Source organism: Ornithorhynchus anatinus, chromosome 1 (assembly GCF_004115215.2).
Source record: "Ornithorhynchus anatinus isolate Pmale09 chromosome 1, mOrnAna1.pri.v4, whole genome shotgun sequence".
Taxonomy (NCBI): domain Eukaryota; kingdom Metazoa; phylum Chordata; class Mammalia; order Monotremata; family Ornithorhynchidae; genus Ornithorhynchus; species Ornithorhynchus anatinus.
The window spans coordinates 85061349-85081445 of record NC_041728.1 but is presented as its reverse complement, the minus strand read 5'-3'; the positions used below and the strand labels follow the sequence as shown (position 1 = coordinate 85081445).

Here is a 20097-nt window from a genome sequence, read left to right as displayed (position 1 = left end):
TTATTCCCCCTGGTTAGTCTGTATCTACCCCAGTGCTTATTACAGTGCCAGGCACATAGCAAGTGCTTAACATATACCATTAAAAAAAAATCCTAACTTTTTTCCTTGACATCCTTAACTTTCCCTCTAGCAAATCGCGGATTATTTGTCCATTAGTTTGTCCAAATTCCTTTTGAAATGACTAATTTTTTTTTTACCTGCACAGCTTACAATGCAAACAAATTCCATGTGCTTGCCACCTATCATGTAGGTACAGTTTGGATTATTCAGGTGCATTAGCTTGCACGTGTTCAAACTGAAACTTATTTACCATTTTTCAGTCTACTCAGCCTTTGGGCCTTCCCTTTCATGTGCAGGAAAGAGACTGTCCTTGACAGCTTTTTCTTTTCTTTTTTCTGTAAGACTTAGGTATTCCTTAACTCCCCGCCTGCCCACTCTGACGTGTCCAAATCCCTTTTTCCAGAAGTACAGCAGAGAGAAGGAAAATTGAGAAGCAGAGAGTAAGAGCGGGAACAGCAGAAGCTTCAGGAAGCTTTGCGAGGACCCCGCTGCAAAGCACTGATTAGAAGCGAGTCAAATCTGGGCCTCTCCAGACTTGATTTTAACAGTCTTGAATGAGCACGTGCCCTTTTGGCATGGTGAAATTAAAAATAGCCTTTCTGCAAAGCACTTGGAAGCATGGCCTGGAGAAGCAACATGGTGTAGTGGTTAGAGCATGGGCCTGGGAATTGGTAGGTCATGGGTTCTAATCTGGGCTCTGCCACTTGTCTGCTATGTGACCTCAGACAAGGCACTTTACTTCTCTGGGCCTCATTTACCTCACCTATAAAAATGGGGTTTGAGTCTGTGAGTCCCATGTGGTACAGGGGCAGTGTCCAACCTAATTTGCTTATATCTACCCCAGAACTTAATACAGTGCCTGGCCCATTGTAAGCGCTTAACAAATACCATCTTTTTTTTTTCCTAAAACACAACTGGTGGGTTATAGTACAGGTTGAGCTCCCTCTAGTGAAATTGTGCTCATAGATAGTGCTCTGCTAAATGGTGGATGGGAAAAATATCAAATTAAGATTTGTAGGAGAGAGTAGTAGTTATACTCTCCCAAGTGCTTAGTACAGTGCCCTGCACACAGTAGGAGCTCAATAATATAGATCTCTCTCCCTCTCTCCAGTCTTGCATCTCCTCCTGCCTTGAAGACTGGGCATGTCACTCCCCTTCTTAAACAACTCCAGTGGTTGCCTATCGACCTCCGCTCCAAACAAAAACTCCTCACTCTAGGCTTCAAGGCTCTCCATCACCTTGCCCCTTCCTACCTCTCCTCCCTTCTCTCTTTCTACCGCCCACCCCGCACGCTCCGCTCCTCTGCCGCCCACCTCCTCGCCGTCCCTCGGTCTCGCCTATCCCGCCGTCGACCCCTGGGTCACGTCCTCCCGCGGTCCTGGAACGCCCTCCCTCCTCACCTCCGCCAAACTGATTCTCTTTCCCTCTTCAAAACCTTACTTAAAAATCACCTCCTCCAAGAGGCCTTCCCAGACTGAGCTCCTCTTCCCCCTCTACTCCCTCTGCCATCCCCCCTTTACCTCTCCGCAGCTAAAGCCTCATTTTCCCCTTTTCCCTCTGCTCCTCCACCTCTCCCTTCCCATCCCCACAGCACTGTACCCGTCCGCTCAACTGTATATATTTTCGTTACCCTATTTATTTTGTTAATGAATTGTACATCGCCTTGATTCTATTTAGTTGCCATTGTTTTTACGAGATGTTCTTCCCCTTGACGCTGTTTAGTGCCATTGTTCTTGTCTGTCCGTCTCCCCCGATTAGACCGTAAGCCCGTCAAACGGCAGGGACTGTCTCTATCTGTTGCCGACTTGTTCATCCCAAGCGCTTAGTACAGTGCTCTGCACATAGTAAGCGCTCAATAAATACTATTGAATGAATGAATGAAAGACATCTCTATTTGCATGTCCTCGCGTCACCTCAAACTTCGCATGTCCAAACAGAGCTCCTTCTTCCCACCCAAACCCTGTCCTTCCCCTGACTTTCCCACCGCCATCATCACCACCATCCTTTCTGTCTCACAAGCCCATAACCTTGGCATTATCCTTGACTCCTTTTTCTCTTTCAACCCACACATTCAATCCGTCACAAAATCCTGTGGGTCCCACCTTCACAGTATCTCTAAAATCTTCCCTTTGCTCTTCATTCAAATTGCTACCATGTTAATACAGTCACTCTTCCTTTCCACCTGGAATACTGAATCAGCCTCCTTTCTGACCTCCCAACCTCCTGTCTCTCCCCACTCCAGTCCATACTTCACTCTGCTGCCCAGATCATTTTTCGACAGAAACGTTCAGGACATGTCACCCGCTTCTCAAGAAACTCCAGTGGTTGCCCATCCACCTCCGTATCACACAAGACCTCCTCACCATTGGCTGTAAAGCAGTCCACCACCTTGTCCCCTCCTACTTCACCTTGCTTCTCTTCTACAGCCCAGCCCACACACTTCACTCTTCTAGTGCTAACCTTCTCACTGTGCCTCCATCTCATCTGTTTTGCTACCAGCCCCAGCCCACGTCCTGTCTCTGGCCCTGGAGCATCCTCCCTCCTCAAATCCAACAGGCATTACTCACTCCCATCTTTAAAGCCTTATTGAAGGCACATCTCCTCCAAGAGGCCTTCCTTGACTAAGCCTTCATCTCCCATCTTCTACTTTTCCTCTTCTCCCACTCCCTTCTGACTTGTTCCCTTTGCTCTTCCCCCCTCCCAGCCCCACAGCACTTATGTGCACATCTGTAATTTTATGTATTTGTGTTGATGTCTGTCTCCCCACCTCTAGACTGTAAGCTCGTTGTGGTCAGGGAATGTCACTGTTATTATACTTTCCCAAGTGCTTAGTAGAGTGCTCTGCACACAGTAAGCACTCAATAAATATTATTTAATGAATGATTTATATGATTACAGTCAGTGCTCAATAAATACTATTTAATGAACGATCTATGTGATTGATTAATTGTCTTTTGCTTCCATAGCAAGAACAGTAAGTGTTCCATGTGGTGTGAACATGGTCCTGAAGACACTTTGGAGTGCTAAATCAATTAACCATATTCATTGAGTGCTTCCTGTATACAGAGTAAACTTTTAAAGAAAAGTTTGGTGGTGGGATGGCTATCTAAGTACATGACTGCTCTTACTGTCTTTGCATAGTTAGAAGAAATCATCTCAGCCTAAGAACCTTTTGAATAGCTAGCTAGATGAGTAGATTTATGTGGCTCAGTAAAGACTAACTAGAAAATCTTTCAATAAACGATCTTTTGTTTTTCAGGGTGTCACGTTCCCCGCGATGCATGCCATGTGGGCTTCTTGGGCTCCCCCTCTAGAGCGCAGCAAGCTTCTTAGTATTTCTTATGCAGGTGAGACTAAACGCTTTTTGAAGTAGAATAATAGGTGGTTAATTTTCAAGTCTGTGTGTAAATAGACTGCCTGCAGAGCTGAGGCAAGTTGCCGCTGGACTTCCCCCTTCTGCTTTCTTGTGCCTTTTTATCCTGGCCACTTGTTCCTAACTTCCTCATGGCGACATGGAAAGAAAATTAGCAATGTCAGCATCTTGGGGCTTCCACGAGGTTTCTAAGGATAGAAAGGCTGCGGCTGCTGTGATGGCAATGTGGCTCAGTGGAAAGAGCCCAGGCTTGGGAGTCAGAGATCATGGGTTTGAATCTCGGCTCTGCCACTTGTCAACTGTGTGACTGTGGGCAAGTCACTTAACTCCTCTGTGCCTCAGTTACCTCATTTGTAAAATGGGGATTAAAAAACTGTGAGCCCCACGTGGGACAACCTGTTCACCCTATATCTACCCCAGCGCTTAGAACAGTGCTCTGCACATAGTAAGCGCTTAACAAATACCAACATTATTATTATTATGGCAGCGGCTGGGACTGTTGGACTCTGAACCATGAGGAGCCCAAAAATCTGCTCCTCTAACCACAGCCTCCTAGTCATCTTTTTCTATTTCTTTTCTTTATCCCTGTCCTTGCTGTCTTTTGGTTGGCTTTGTATTTTTGTTTCACCTTCCTTACTGGGGCTGTCATCAGTTTCCTCCCCTGTTTTATTATTTTTTTTAATGGTATTTGTGAAACACCTACTATGTGTCAAACACTGTTCTAAGCACTGAGGTGAGAGGTTGGACGCAGTCCCTATCCTGCATGGGGCTCACAGTCTAAGTAGGAGGGAGAACGGAACTGAGGCATGGAGAAATTGTGACTTGCCCAAGGTCACACAGCAAGCATTTGGCAGAGCCGGGATTAGAACCCGGGTCCTCTGACTCGCAGGCCTGTGCTCTTTCCACTAGACCATGCAGCTTCCTTATTTTTAGATTGTGAGCCTCCTGAGGGCCAGGGACCACACCGTATATTCCTTTTCAGCTCGAATTGCTTAATAAATGTTGCAAAGATAGTGCCCTTTGTCTATGAAGACAGCACCCCTGATGGTGAATTACTGTTATTCTGCCCCTGGACCCTGTTTCATCATAGAGGGGGGAGAGTTCAGAGTAGCATGTCAAATCATTCTCCTCGGTCAGCTCCCTTCCCTCTTATGTCGAGGGAAAGACTGAGCAGGTTGAGTGTCAGGGAGAAAACACCCATAGGTGTTTTCACTATGAGTTTTGGCTAGAGTATTATGAGGAAATTAGGGAGCATTTTTCCAGTGATAGGAGTGTGGCTACAGCAGGTCATGGTTCTGGAGGAAATGACTGGCGAAAAACCTAGAGCTCAAGGAGTACTGTGACTCAAGTTATAGAGAGTTAATTTATTATGTTAATCTTGTAATTTAAAACAGCTTAATCATCATTTTCTTGCCTCCTGACACATCTCTACATGAATTGAAATGCAGTCAAGGTAGCTGGGTTGTTTGGGGTGGTCAGGATTGCAACGGGGAATTTAAAGGAAGGTTCATGGAGGAGAATGTGATTTTAGAAGAGCTTTAAAGAGAGGTAGTGTGACGAAGTAAAGCTTTTTAGGAAGCCTGACAAAAATCTGACTGACCCTAGTAGAGTCTTGCTCTGCTGAGCCACACAGCTGGGTAGCACAGAAATGTGGCCTAGAGGAAGGAGCACGGGCCTGGAAGTTAGAGGACCTGGGTTCTAGTCCTAGCTCTGCCAAATACGTGCTGTGTGTCCGTCGCTTAACTTAACCAACTTAACGAAGAACTTAGTACAGTACACAAGTGCTTAGTTCAATGCTTTGCACACAGTAAGTGCTCAATAAATACGATTGAGTGACCTCAACTTCTCTGTGCCTCAGTTCTCCTGTTCTCCCTTCTACTTAACTATGAGCCCCATGTGGGATGGGGTCTGTGTCCAACCTAGTTCACTTGTATCTACGCATAGAACAGTGTTTAACACATAGTGCTTAACAAGTACCATTTAAAAAGGGAGAGGGGATGAGGGGACTCTGGGAGGGATTGGTTTGGAGCAGACCTGGAAGACCAGCCTGTGTGGGTGGCCTGCCCTGTGGGACGCCTACTCTGTTGATGGCCTGCTCGGTGGCGGGCCTGCCCCGTTGGCAGCCTGCCCTATCTGTGGCCTGCCCTGTCAGTGTCCTGCCCTTTGGGGGGCTTGCCCTGGCTGTGGGCTGCCCTGTGGAAGGTCTGTCCTGTGGGGCCTGCTCTGTGGAGGCCATGCCCTGTGGAGAGACTGGTTGGACCTAGGTGGATTGGTGCCTCATTTGGGTACCCATCTGCTGGGAATGATTTTGAAGTCCCACAAACCCCAGAGAGACCCTTGGAGGGCCCCAGAACCACCCCAGCCTACTGAGAAGAGAGGATGCCAGAAAAGGATAAAAAGTCCTGGAGAAGGGGAGAACGCAGAAAGAAGCTAGGAACATGTCGGCAAACGCATGGAGTCAGAGAGGTAGTGGAGCTTTGCCAACTTTCCAAGTCAGGTTGACGGGCAAACTACACCTGTGACCACTAGGACCAAAGCTGTGTAGTTTGAGAGTTGGGCAATGTTCATACTTTTTTGTGGGGAAGAAAAAATGGAAGCGCCTCTAAGCCGGAAGCTTCTCTAGCTGCAGTTCAGGGAAGGGGAATGAATTGGTGTGGAGGGGAAGAGGCAAGGAGGAGACTGCTGACAGCGGCTATATAGGAGAGGGTTGGAGTTGCAAGGCGAGCTGTTTTTGTAGGGGAATTTACCTACAGATATGTCCCTTTGTTCTGTTATTAATGCTTCAATTATCTTCCGTTTCAACCATAACCACAGGCTATGTATTGCTCCATAGTTAGCCTATTGTTGCTGAAAAAAATTCTGTAATTTGCGTCACACTTTGAAAGAAAGTGTTTGAGATTTTAATAAGCAGCCCACTTTTTAAGTTTCTCAGAACGGATACTATTCCCACTGATGTTACGTCATGCTTGCAGTTTGTTGAAAATCTTCAAAAGAGAACTCCCAAGTGACTGTTGGTATTTGACTGCGTTATTAGGTTTATCATTATTGCTATTATTAAGTTGATCCGGGTAGATGCTAAATCAAGATGGAGTCTGTCAGGACCTTTTAAAAACCTGATTTCATTAATTAATTTAAATCACTTGGATTTATGATATGTAGATTTGTGTTGGTTTGTTTTTATTTTGGATTTTATGTTTATTCTAAAACAGTAGTAATGATTTATTCACCCCATCCACAGCACTTATCCATAATTTATTTATATTAATATCTGTCTCCTCCTCTAGGCTGTGAGCTCCTTGTGGGCAGGGAATGTAGAGAAGCAGCGTGGCTAAGTGGAGAGAGCCCGGGCTTGGGAGTTAGAGATCATGGGTTCTAATCCTGGCTCCACCACTTGTCAGCTATGTGACTTTGGGCAAGTCACTTAACTTCTCTGTGCCTTAGTTACCTCATCTGTAAAAGGGGGATCAAGATTATGAGACTATGGGACAACCTGCTAACCTTGTATCTATTCCAGCACTTAGAACAGTGCTTGGCACACAGTAAGCTCTTAACAAATACCATCATCATTATTATTACCAACTCTATTATATTGTACTCTCCCAAGTGGTTAGTACAGTGCCCTGCCCACAGGAAGTGCTCAAAAAATCTGATTGATTCATTTATGTGAAACACTGTCATGGGTGTTGTAGTTCAGGCATAATTTTGTTTCTGGTTGAATCAGTGAGCTCTCTGTACAGGTCTATTTGAATATGCTTTGGTGGGCCTGATTTTCCATTCCCAAAGGTTCTTAAATGTGACTTTGGAGGCATTTGTTGTCCAGCTCAGTGTAATATTTACTAGGTCACAGTTACTAGGCTATTATAATGGCTCACAACACTGTCAAATTATATGCCTTTAACACTTAGAGAACAGTGGACTTTAAAACCGTAGGATCTCAATGTCGTAAAAGGTGGTTGATACAAGTACAGTATCGATTTCCGTACACTGAGATAATCAGTGGTATTTACTGTTAGCTGAGCACAGTACTTGGAAAGTACAATACAACAGAGTTGGTAAATGCAATCCCTACCCCCAAGAAGCTTTCAGTCGGCCAGGGAGACAGACTTTAAAATAAGTTACAGATAGGGAATATAGAGTGAAAAAATATGTTCGGAAATGCTTATATTTTCTTGGACATCCATCTTGTTGCTTAAATTGGCTCGGAATTGGCAAATTAAAAACTCTTCATTTTTGTTTGGCAACATTCTAGGTGCACAACTAGGAACAGTGGTGTCTCTTCCATTGTCTGGCCTAATTTGCTTCTATATGAATTGGATTTACGTCTTCTACCTTTTTGGTAAGTTTATTTTCTTCTAGGTCACCTTGAAATTGATAACGCTCAGACATTCAAAATGTTCAGCCAATAGAGACTTTTTGACCACCATCTTTCAAGTGTCGTAAGAAAGCAGACTGTAGCCATCCTTCCTGAAACCCAAAGCCTTGTGCATCCAATACAGCTGACCGTCACCTCAGTAAAATCGTTCAGAGAACCTGTTCTTCTGGCTGAGGCAGAGAACTTCTTTCAGTATGGTCTGCTCTGAAGTTATGAACTTTAGTTTTCATTAAGGGAATGTTTCTCAAAAGAAACTGCTGAGGGCCCCTTAGACTTTGATCCTCAAATAGCACTCACGAGTCACAATTGCAACAGGTAGGAGAGCTTGTTTTCAACAGAAACTGCTATTTGAAAGTATTTCAGATTTGCAATTTACGACTAAGCAATCGCTCACCTTGTTCTGTTTGTTTTTTTTTTTTTTTTTTGGTTCAAGGCCGGCTTCCGTCTTTTCAAAATCCTAGCCACAAGATGATTTTTAATAAGGCTGCCGTTCAGATATTTTCCACTTTAAGCGCGTGGTGATCACATGTCTGAGGAGACAGGAAATTCCACTGCAAAGCAAAAAAGGAATCACATGCTGCATGTGAAAAGTGCAGGGAATCGTTTTGATTGGGATGACTTACCAGGCTAAGCCATATGTCCACAAGTTTTGTCTGCTTTACAAATGTGAAAGAACAGAATCCATTCAATGAAATTAGATTGAGAGGAGGCCTGGAAGGAAGCTGTTACAATGTCAGTGATTTTGCCTACAAGGAGGGCTCTATTAGTTTACGTTAAAAAAACAGTAATAAAAACTTTAAAAAATTTTAGCTGTGAATTCAGCTCTCTCGATTTGAGAAAATCCTTTCATCCCTCTAGTTGTTAATGATGATAGTTTTTATTTTGATATTTATCCAGTGTTCACTATTTGGTAAGCACTGTGGTAAGCATGTGGGTTGATAGAAGAAAATCAAATTGGAGACAGTCCCTATCCCACCCAAGCAATCTAAGAGGGAGTAGTCCAATTATTTTTATCATGGTTAGAATTTTTTAAAATGCACGTTGCCATTTTCAGGTACAGTTGGAGTATTTTGGTTCGTTTTATGGATCTGGTTGGTTAGCGATACACCAGACACTCACAAGACCATCTCTCAGTCTGAAAAGGAATACATTCTTTCATCCCTAAAAAACCAGGTATGGAGCATCAGCCTACGGTTAGCCTTCCTATCAAAGAAAAAAGAGCAAATTTACTTTCTGTTGACAAATCCAATGCAGAAATGAACAGGAGCTGGAGGAGGGTAAGCGTACCACACAAGCTTCCCAGGTGTTAGCACATAGAGCCTTGGGTGGAGGAATCCCAGGGCTGCAAGGTGGTACTGGGTTCTTTTTTTTTTTAGGCTTTCGGGGTGTTTGAAGGTGGTCTTAAACTCCTGTGACTATAGTTGTGGAGTAAAGAAAATTATTGTTATAACTTCTCTCCACTACCTGCCCCATCAGTATTGCAGTGGTCATAACCAGCACTACCTGTCCACATGGGCAGAAAGAGAGCTCAGGTGGAACAGATCAGGAGGCTGAGGCAAGGACTCCAAAACCATCCTAAATATAATTATATTGATGGGTCTTTCTCCATCTAGACTGTAGGCTCGTTGTGGGCAGGGAATATGTCTCTTATATTGTGTTGTACTCTCTCAAGTGCTTTAGAACAGTGCCCTGCACACAGTAAATGCTCAATAAATAGGATTGATCGATTGACCAAGGCTCTCCGCCACCCAAAACCTAGTCTGATGCTGGGGAAAGTGACCCAAAAGTGAGATATGGTTCCTGCCCTCAAGGAGCTGACAGCCTTTTGTAGGGAGCTAAGCAGATAAAAATTGCCAGATATGAAATAGATGAAAGAGTAAGAGCGTAGATAAGATAAGAGCAAAAGTAAGCAGTTGGAGAGTTACAAAACTAAACATATGTATGCAAGTGATGCGATCAGGAAAGTAAAGAATGAGTCAGAGAAGGCTTGAATGTGGGGAAGATTGCAGTATACTTAATTTGAGGAGGTAGTGGAGGTAATTCCATTTTTTTAATGGTATTTAAGTGCTGCTTAATAATAATAATAACAATAATGTTGGTATTTGTTAAGCACTTACTATGTGCAGAGGACTGTTCTAAGCGCTGGGGTAGATACAGGGTAATCAGGTTGTCCCACGTGAGGCTCACAGTTAATCCCCATTTTACAGATGAGGTAACTGAGGCACAGAGAAGTGAAGTGACGTGCCCACAGTCACACAGCTGACAAGTGGCGGAGCCGGGAGTCGAACCCATGACCTCTGACTCTGAAGCCCAGGCTCTTTCCACTGAGCTACACTGCTTATGTGCCAGAAACTGTACTAAGCACTGGGGTCAATACAAGCTAATCAGATTGGACACAGTCCATGTCCCACATGGGGCTCTCTGTCTTAATCCCCATTTTACAGATATGGTAACTGAGGCACAGAGAGGTGAAGTGACATGCCCAAGGTCACACAGCAGGCAAGTGGCAGATCTGGGATTAGAACCCAGGTTCTTAATGGGAACTCTCAATTTAGGAAGTGCCTCTTGAGATTTTTGAATTCTTAATGTTCAAAATAAAATTTTGCAAGTGAAAACTGGTGGACAAAGACTGTGTCAAGGGAGAAGACTGTACCTTATTTTAAGTAGAAAGGTGTTTTCTGCACTAACTGTAAAAACATATGATTCTAGTAGAACAGAACTATTTTGTTAATGAAATGAACATCGCCTTGATTACATTTATTTGCTATTGTTTCAATGAGATGTTCACCCCCTTGATTCTATTTATTGCTTTTGTTCTTGTCTGTCCGTCTCCCCCGATTAGACTGTAAGCCCGTCAAAGGGCAGGGACTGTCTCTATCTGTTACCAATTTGTACATTCCAAGCGCTTAGTACAGTGCTCTGCACATAGTAAGCGCTCAATAAATACTAATGAATGAATGAAAGAACTCACTTTGAGCATGAGGCCTAAAATGGAAGGAAGTTTTAGTGAAGATTTCCTATCTCTAAACACTGCTATGTGTTGACTTAATATTGTGCTTCTTTTCTTTAGCTTTCAACCCAGAAATCAGTGCCATGGAAACCCATGCTGAAATCCGTTCCACTTTGGGCTATTGTTGTTGCCCATTTTTCTTACAACTGGACTTTTTATACTTTATTGACATTACTGCCGACCTATATGAAGGAGATTCTTCGATTTGATGCTCAAGAGGTGAGAAGAAAATAGACTTAATAAGTCTATTTCATGTGTGCATGTCTTTAATTGCCTAGTTCTCCTCTATCGCGGCTTTTGCAATTTTGCATCGATTTCTGCCGGTGTTGGGCTACGTCACATCGAGTCATATTGTCAGAAGAAACTTCCCTAAATTGTACCACTGTGTTCTAGCCAAAATGCTAGTGAAAACATGCATTCCGGCAGACCGAGTGTATGTACTTGGTCGTATTAAACTGAAATGAAAAGAAACTTGAAGGAAAATTTAGAAATTATCCTCAGATTTGAAATGTACTCAGTCCCATCAAAAGATGGTTAGGCAGTAAACTTGTGGGAAGGGACTGTGTCTACCAACTCTGTTATATTGCACTCTCCTGAGTGCTTAGTACAGTACTCCGTGTACAGTAAGCGCTCAATAAATGCAGTTGATTGATTAGACTTATCAATAAAGAAGTGTTTTCATGACTAATTTGTTAGAGAATAGACTGCTAATTTGAAGATTCCCCCTTTTTTTTTTTTTGCATGCACAAGTTAGAATCTCAGAACAGGAAGTTGAGATCTGCTTTCTGTGGGGGCAGGGGAGCAATTTTTAGCCAAATCTGTTGGGAGACAGGTCTCTAGTAATGACGGTATTTATGAAGTGTTTATTTTGTACCAAGCCCTGTGGTAAACACTGAGGTAGATACAAGATAACCACATAGAACACTGTCCTTGTCATACATGGGGCTGAGTTTAAAAGGGAGTGGCACAGAGAGGTTGTGACTTGTCCCAAATCACACAGCTATCCAGTGGCAGAGTTAGAAGTACAGCTTGGCTCTCCTGACTTCCAGTCTCCTGCTCTTTCTATTAAGCCATGCTATAGAGGTTAATAAGGGAAAATTCATTCAATCATATTCATTGAGCACTTACTGTGTGCAGAACACTGTATTAAGTGCTTGGAAAGTACAATGCAGCAATAGAGAGAGTCCATCCCTGCCTACAACGAGCTCACAGTCTAGAGGGGGCAAGACAGACATCAATACCAGTAAACAGGCATCAGTATAAATAAATAAAATTATAGATATATACATATATACATAAGTGCTATGGGGCAGGGAGAGGGGAGATGTGGAAGGGCATGCGAGACGAGGAAAAGTGGGGCTTAGTCTGGGAAGGCCTCTTATTCTGGGAAAGAAAATGCATCCTTAGCCATAAGGATTTATGACAATAAGGGCAATTAGCATGTTCTTTCTCCAAGCATCTTTCGGTGCTGCTGCTGCTGCTGACCAAATGACAGGGCAATATGGATCATCCATATGACGTAGGCTGGCCTTTCTTTACCCTCTTAGGATTTGGGGATCTGTTGCAGTTTTAGGAAATGCAGTTTGCTTCTCTAGCATCATAGGCTGATTATATGATCTTGGTTGTGATTTAGTGAGTCGTCATTGCTTGCCCTTTACCCACACCCAATTCGTCCATGTTCGTGGGTCTTTGCAGGTGTCCCTGGATCAGGTAAGTTGTGGAGGTGCAGGCCTGTTGTTGAGGACCCACTCCAGTTTTTCTAGTCCTCTTTAAATCGTGGGGGTAAATTTAAACCCTTGACCCTCCCTTCTCCTTCCTTACCCTCTGGCTCCCCATTCTTCCACTTTCCCCCACCTCCCCCTGCATTCTTCTCTTCTTCCTCCTCCCCATCTTCCTGCCTCCTCCTTCCCAGTTTTCCTCTTCTCTCATCTTCCCCCTTCTCCTTTCCTGCCTTACTTAGGGGATGTGGATTTATTCAGCTTTGACTACTGCATCAGTCTCCTCAGTTCCCTCCCTGCCTCCTGTCTCTCCCCATTCCAGTCCATATTTCACTCTGCTGCCCAGATCATTTTTCTAAAAAAAAAAAGTTGTCTCCACTCCTCAGGAACCTCCAGTGGTTGCCCTTTCATCCACACATCAAATAAAAACTCCTTACCTTTGGCTTTAAAGCACTCAATTAACTTGTCCCTCCTACCTTACCTCCTTGATCTCCTAGTACATACCGGCCCACACACTTCACTCTTCTAACGTCACTGTGCCTCAATCTTGTCTGTCTCCTCACTGACCCATTGCCCATGTCCTCCCTCTTAGATGGAATTCCTTTCCTCTCCCACCCCCATATACGCCAGACCACCACTCTCCTCACTGTCAAAGTCTTATTAAAAATCATATCTCCCCTAAGAGTCCCACCCTGATTGAGCCATCTTTTCCGACTTCCTCTCTGTATGTACTTGGACTTGTACCCTTTGAGCACTCGATATTCACCCTCCCTCAGCCCCACTCAGTTATTTTTTGAGCACTCACTGTTCATTCAGTCATTTATTGAGCACTTATTGTGTGCAAAGCACTGTACTAAGCTCTTGGGAGAGTGCAGTCTAACACAGCACTTTATGTACATATCCATAATTTGTTTTACTGTCTGTCTCCTCCTCTAGACTAAGCACCTTGTGGGCAGGGAGCATCTACCAATTTTTTTGTATTGTACTCTCCCAAGCACTTAGTACAGTGCTCTGCACTCAGTAAGGGCTCAATAAATACCATTGATCAGGCAACAGAGGAAGGTAGGGAGAATAGGGTGGAGCGATGAGGTTAGGGAGGGCTTTCTGGAGGAGATATGATTTTAGTAGGGGTTTGAAGATGGGAGAGTAGTCATTAGTCATTGGTAAATGTAGTAGGCTTTTGTTTCTTCCAGCTTCTCAAAAAGATGTTGAATAGAATCATTCCCAGAACTAATCCCTGGGGACCCCACCCAATACATCCCCCGGAGTTGACACTGAGCTTTTGAAGAATAAGAAGAAACACCAGGCCATTATTGTAGGAAAATGTTGGGCTTGTCGGCAGTAGCCAACTCCTTCCTATTTAATAACACTTCTTAAAGCTGCCGTAGGACCCAGCCTAGCCTACAAAAAAGCACTAATGCATCTTTAGCAACTGCAAAAGGGTTGAAACTAGGGAGAGATGGGCCACTTGCAACAGGAAGCCAGAACCCTCTGATTAGTTAGTTGCTTCTGTCAGTGCATCCTGCCAGATAGGGTTGGAGGAGAAAAGTGTTCTCTATGCTGAAAAACTTCTGTTTATTAATTTTTACATCTTATGGTGATGATGTAAAATCTGCTACAGTTTTATCTTAGAAATAGCATTTTTTTTTCAGGATTTCAATTCGGGTTATAGCCTTTTAAAAAAAGGATAAATCAATTTTTCAGGTAACTGAGAGTTTCCAAGTCGGTGTGTAAACAGCAGTAGTATTTTGGAATCAGGCTTAAAGGTCAGTAAAGAAAAGAATGAGGTCAAGGCATTCACTTCTTCCTCACTCTCTGAAGCCAGGTCAGTTGTTGTCCTGGGAGCTGTATCAATCCATAAAGAAGGAAGATCCCGCCTAGCTGGAAAATACCCCCTTCCTAAACATCCTAGGAAACTCTAGAGTAGGTGTAGGGCTGCTCTGAGTGTGGACCTGCTATACAGACAGGCCAGGGGTTGGGATGAGGTTCTGAATTCAGGTTCATTCTCATCTTTTACCTCGTGTTCAAAGGACAGGAAGAATTCATTTCTGAGGTTTAAATAGTTAATCTATTATCGGTGTAATGGAATCTCTCTTCTCCTTGGGTTTATTTGACATATGCCATGGTGCTTGTTTTTAACTGTTTCATCAATGACATGTGTGATAACTGTTTCATCAATGACATGTGCTTGTTTTTTCCAGAATGGATTTTTATCTGCCCTACCTTATTTTGGCTGTTGGTTGTGTATAATCCTATCGGGTCAAATTGCTGATTACTTACGGGAGAAGCGGAGATTTTCCACTGTTTGTGTCCGCCGAACATTTAGCCTAATAGGTAGGTGAAGTATGATATTCCTCCTTTCATCCCTTTTCAGGATTAGGTTGTGCGAGTCAAAACAAGTGTCAGCCTGTTTGCCATTTATAGTATTTACGTTTCTTGACAGAGTATCCTAACACTGTTACTGTAACAGAGTCTATATAATGCTTGTAACTGTCTATATATTTTAAGGATTAAGCCGTTAATCTGTTTCTCTAGTTCAGCATCTAGCAAATGACAGCAAAAATGGCTTACATTTGTTGAACAATACCTCCCATGTGAATTTGAATTGTTCATATTTAAATTTTAAAATTTACATGTAAATTATTTATAGGTGGGAGATATAGTTTCCTAAAAGTAGTGTTAATTTTAACTTGAGACTCGTTCTTTGCCTTGAAATTTTAAGTGATTGCATTATAACTAAATAAGAAATATTATTCATTTACTATGCAGACTATCCCTAAGTTGGTGAGTATGAATGAGTCTACTATTTGATATTTTCTGTATGTTGATAGGAACGTGTTTTTATAATCTGCAACAACCTATATTTACTTTTGGATTGTCTTAGATGCTGTATTTTCCAAATCTCCATTACTCTTCCCCAAAGATTTCATATTTTTCTCCTCCTCACAGTATGTTTTACTTCTCTTGTCCCCTTCCAAGTGCTTAGCACAGTGTGCTACGTAGGTGGCCAACAGATATCAAATTCATCCAGTCGTATTTATTGAGCACTTACTGTGTGTGGAGCACTGTACTAAGCATTTGGGAGAGTACAATACAACAATAAACAGACACATTACCTGCCCACAACAAGATGAACTGTGCCCTAGCTAAAGCATCTATTGTCGTTGTGTGCTGGTAACTCTCCCTAATTTCCACTGGCTCTATATTAGGACCACTTATATTATTCGCTTTGTACGTCCATCCTCCAGGAATGTCCATACTTGTATCTTTTTCCTAACATTAGGATGAAATTCTAAGTCAATCATTCATTCATTCAATCATTTGTTGAGCGCTTACTGTGTGCATAGTGCTGCACTAAGTGCTTGGAAAGTACAGTTCAACAATTGAATGTAGAGACAGTCCCTACCCACACCGAGCTTACAGTCTAGAACGGGGCAGACATCAAAACAAGGAAACAGGCATCAATGTAAATAAATATAATTAGAGATCTATACATATATACATAAGTGCTGTGGGGCGGGGGTGGTCATGGATCGTGATGAGTGGCCCATCACTTCGGCTCCTCTGCTGTAACTCTCCAGGCCGCTGACCATCACTACCTTTAGGAACCTGCTCCATCTCTGAACCCCAGCCTTGGCTTCACAGACTCCGTCCTCTCCTCATCTCTCTGGCCATTCATTCTCAGTCTACTTCAGGGGCTTCTCCTCCCCATCCCATTCCCTAACTGTAGGGGTCAGTTCTTGGTCCCCTTCTGTTCTCCATCTATACTCCCTTGATAAAATCATTCGCTCCCACGGCTTCGACTATCATCTCTTCGCAGGTGACACCCAAATCTATATCTCCTCCTCTCTTCTCTCTCCCTCCCTCCAGGGTCATATCTCCTCCTACCTTCAGTACATCTCCACCTGGATGTCCGCCTGCCTCCTAAAACTCAACATGTCCAAGAGTGTTCTTATCTTTTCTCCTAAACCCTTTCCTCTCCCTGACTTTCCCATCACTATGGACAGCACTACCATCCTTCCCGTCTCACAAGCCAGCAGCCTTGGCGTCATCCTTGACTCGGCTCTCTCATTCACCCCACACATCCAATCCGTCACCAAAGCCTGCCAGTCTCACCTTCACGACATGGCCAAGATCCGCCCTTCCCTCTCCATCCAAACTGCTACCTTGCTGGTACAATCTCTCATCATATCCTGGCTGGATTACTGCATCAGCCTCTTTTCTGATCTCCCTTTCTCCTGTCTCTCCCCGCTTCAGTCTGTACTTGACTCTGCTGCCCAGATTATCTTTCTACAGAAACGCTCTGGGCATGTCACTCCCCTCCTCAAAAACCTCCAGTGGTTGCCTATCAACCTGCTCATGAAGCAAAAACTCCTCACTGTTGGCCTCAAAGATCTCCATCACCTTGCCTCTCCTACCTCACCTCCCTTCTCTCTGTCTACAGGCCAGCCCGTACACTCCTCTCCTCTGCAGCTCACCTCCTCACGGTGCCTCATTCTTGCCTGTCCCGCCGTCGACCCCTGGCCCACGTCCTACCGCTGTCCTGGAATGCCCTTCCTCCTCAGCTCCGCCAAGCTAGCTCTCTTCCCCTCTTCAAAGCCTTACTGAGAGCTCACCTCCTCCAGGAGCCTTCCCAGACTGAGTCCCCCTTTTCCTCTGCTTTTTCTCCCCTCCCCATCGCCCCTACTCCATCTGCTCTCCCCCTTCCCCTCCCCACAGCACTTGTGTATATTTTTACGTATTACTCTATTTTATTAATGATGTGTCTATACCTATAATTCTATTTATTTTGATGGTAGTGATGCCTGACTACTTGTTTTGTTGTCTGTCTCCCCCTTCCAGACTGCGAGCCCGTTGTTGGGTAGGGATTGTCTCTGTTGCCGAATTGTCCTTTCCAAGCGCTTAGTACGGTGGTCAGCACACAGCACTCAATAAATACGATTGAATGAATAAATGAAGGAAAAGTCAGGAGAGGAGGCTTTGGAGGTGTTTGCTGCCCAAACTTTCGGGATGATTGTAGAGCAGGACTGCAACACTAGGTGGCGGTATCACCAAAGCGCAGCATGACATCAAACCCACACTGGGCCCCACTTCTCTTTTTAGCCTCTCCAAGGAAACACAATAATATAATAATAATAATATTGGCATTTGTTAAGCGCTTACTATGTGCAGAGCACTGTTCTAAGCGCTGGGGGAGATACAGGGTCATCAGGTTGTCCCACGTGAGCCTCACAGTCTTCATCCCCATTTGACAGATGTCACCGAGGCCCAGAGAAGTGAAATTCATTCAATAGTATTTATTGAGCTCTTACTACGTGCAGAGCGCTGTACTAAGCGCTTGGAATGTACAAATGGGCATCGGATAGAGACAGTCCCTGCCCATTGACGGGATTACAGTCTAATCGGGGGAGACAGACAAAAACAAAGTTCACTCAGTAGTATTTGAGCGCTTACTATGTGCAGAGCACTGTACTAAGTGCTTGGGATGTACAAATCGGTAACAGAGACAGTCCCTGCGCTTTGACGGGCTTACAGTCTAATCGGGGGAGACAGACAAGAACAGCAGCAATAAATAGACTCAAGAGGGTGAACATCTCATAAAAACAATAGCAAATAAATCGAATCAAGGTGATGAACATCTCATTAACAAAATAAATAGGGTAGTGAAAATATTGACTTGCCCATAGTCACCCAGCTGGCAAGTGACAGAGCTGGGATTCAAACCCATGACCTCTGACTCCCAAGCCCGGGCTCTCTCCACTGAGCCACGCTGCTTCTTTAATAATAAGTATGGTCTCTTTTAAAAATTTTTTCACTCCAGGAATGATCGGGCCTGCAGTTTTCTTGGTGGCGGCTGGATTCATAGGTTGTGATTATTCCCTGGCGGTTGCCTTCTTAACCGTATCGACGACACTAGGAGGATTCTGTACTTCTGGTTATGGCATTAACCACCTGGATATTGCTCCTTCGTAAGTAATGATACGTTTTCACCACTGGATATTTATTGATTTGGGATTCATGTATAAGGGGAGTAAAGTATGAAGTGATTTTGACTTAAAGTATAGATTGTGCTCCTTTAGGATCTTTTACTCAAGACTTGGACTCCTGTTCTGTAATAATAATGGTGTTTATTAAGTGCTTATTATGTGCCAAGCACTGTTCTAAGCACTGAGGAAGATACAGAGTAATCAGGTTGTCCCACGAGGGGCTCACAGACTTCATCCCCATTTTACAGATGAGCTAACTGAGGCACAGAGAAGTTGTGATTTACCCAAAGTCACAAAGCTGGTAAGTAGCAGGGATTAGAACCCATGATCTGACTCCCAAGCCAGGCTCTTTCCACTAAGCCACGTTGCTTCTCTCTGTGGGATCCAATATTTCTAGAAATCATTCCAGAGCACTCTGGAAAGCTGAACTTTTGATTTATTCAAGAAGCAACAGTGTGCAGCACAGAAAGCTTTAGAAGTCTGAACCTGGAATGCACGGGGGCCAAGAGAGTCCTTAGGAATGATTGGGGGAAAGAGAGATGGATTCAGTGTACTTAGAGAGCTCATATGTCATGTTTGGGCAGGTTTTGGTACAGGAAAAGAACAAATTACCTTTAAGCATGAGAAAACATATCCCACATTTTCATAATGCATCCACATTTTCAAGGAGCATCTTATATGCAAATCCTGCCATGCACCTATATGGTGTTAGGACCGACCTTAATTCAAAATTATGTTGAATTTAAAAAAAATAAACATCCCTTAAAGTGGTATATCAGGTTTGTCTTTACACTTTTTCTTCATTGATTTCATCTGTTCAGTTTACTTTGGAACTGGTAGCTTCCTAAGTTACAGAGTATAATCAAATTGGTTTAAAGTCTCAAACCAGGAATTGTGACTTAATAATTAAACTCTGTAGCTAGTGAAAAAAGCACCAGTCTTTTCAGATTTTGACATTTTGAACAGGAATTGAAACATTTGATCTCAAAGGGTTTGTACATTTTAGTACCTGAGACAAGAGACTTACAGAATTTAATATTCACTGTTATATTTTCAGTACTTTTTTTTTTTAAGTTTTCCGATGAGCGACAGAATCTTTTTTGAAAAGGATCCTTTTCATCAAAGTAGTTGAGCTTCAATTAATCAATTAATCAATGTTATTTATTGAGCCCACTCTGTGTGCAGAGCATTATACTAAGTGCTTGCGACAGTAAAATACAACAGAACATGTTCCTTACCCATAATGAGCTAATCCTCTAGAGGGGAAGTGAGGAAGAGTACAAAAGGTGAAGGAGGAAAAGGAATGGGAGGAAGAAGAGGGCTGGGGGAGGAGGTGGGGAGAGGAGGAGGAAGAGGAGGGCTGGAGGAGGGGAAGGAAGAGGAAAAGGAGGGCTGGAAGAGTGAGGAGGTGGACAGAAGGTGGAGGACAAAGAAGAGGAGGAAGAAGAGAATAACTACAGGTGACTGTGCCTCCACCCCCAGATAACAGATCAAGTCCTGCCTTTGGACTCCATAGTTTTAGCCTTCAGGGAGGGCAGCTGTGTGGCCAAGAGAATGGACCCAGGTTATATTCCTGG

The 20097-nt window shown here is 43.6% G+C and overlaps 1 protein-coding gene across 2 annotated transcripts in view; it reads left to right on the top strand.

The window, feature by feature from the left end:
* SLC17A5 (solute carrier family 17 member 5) overlaps nucleotides 1-20097 on the top strand; it is a 52446-nt gene that overhangs the window by 14924 nt on the left and 17425 nt on the right. For both annotated transcript variants that reach the window (XM_029065089.2, XM_029065079.2), the window contains 6 exons: nucleotides 3320-3407; nucleotides 7683-7769; nucleotides 8860-8978; nucleotides 10876-11034; nucleotides 14735-14867; nucleotides 18355-18502. In XM_029065089.2, the coding sequence (XP_028920922.1) occupies nucleotides 3320-3407; nucleotides 7683-7769; nucleotides 8860-8978; nucleotides 10876-11034; nucleotides 14735-14867; nucleotides 18355-18502 (734 nt within the window). The remainder of the gene's footprint in view (nucleotides 1-3319; nucleotides 3408-7682; nucleotides 7770-8859; nucleotides 8979-10875; nucleotides 11035-14734; nucleotides 14868-18354; nucleotides 18503-20097) is intronic.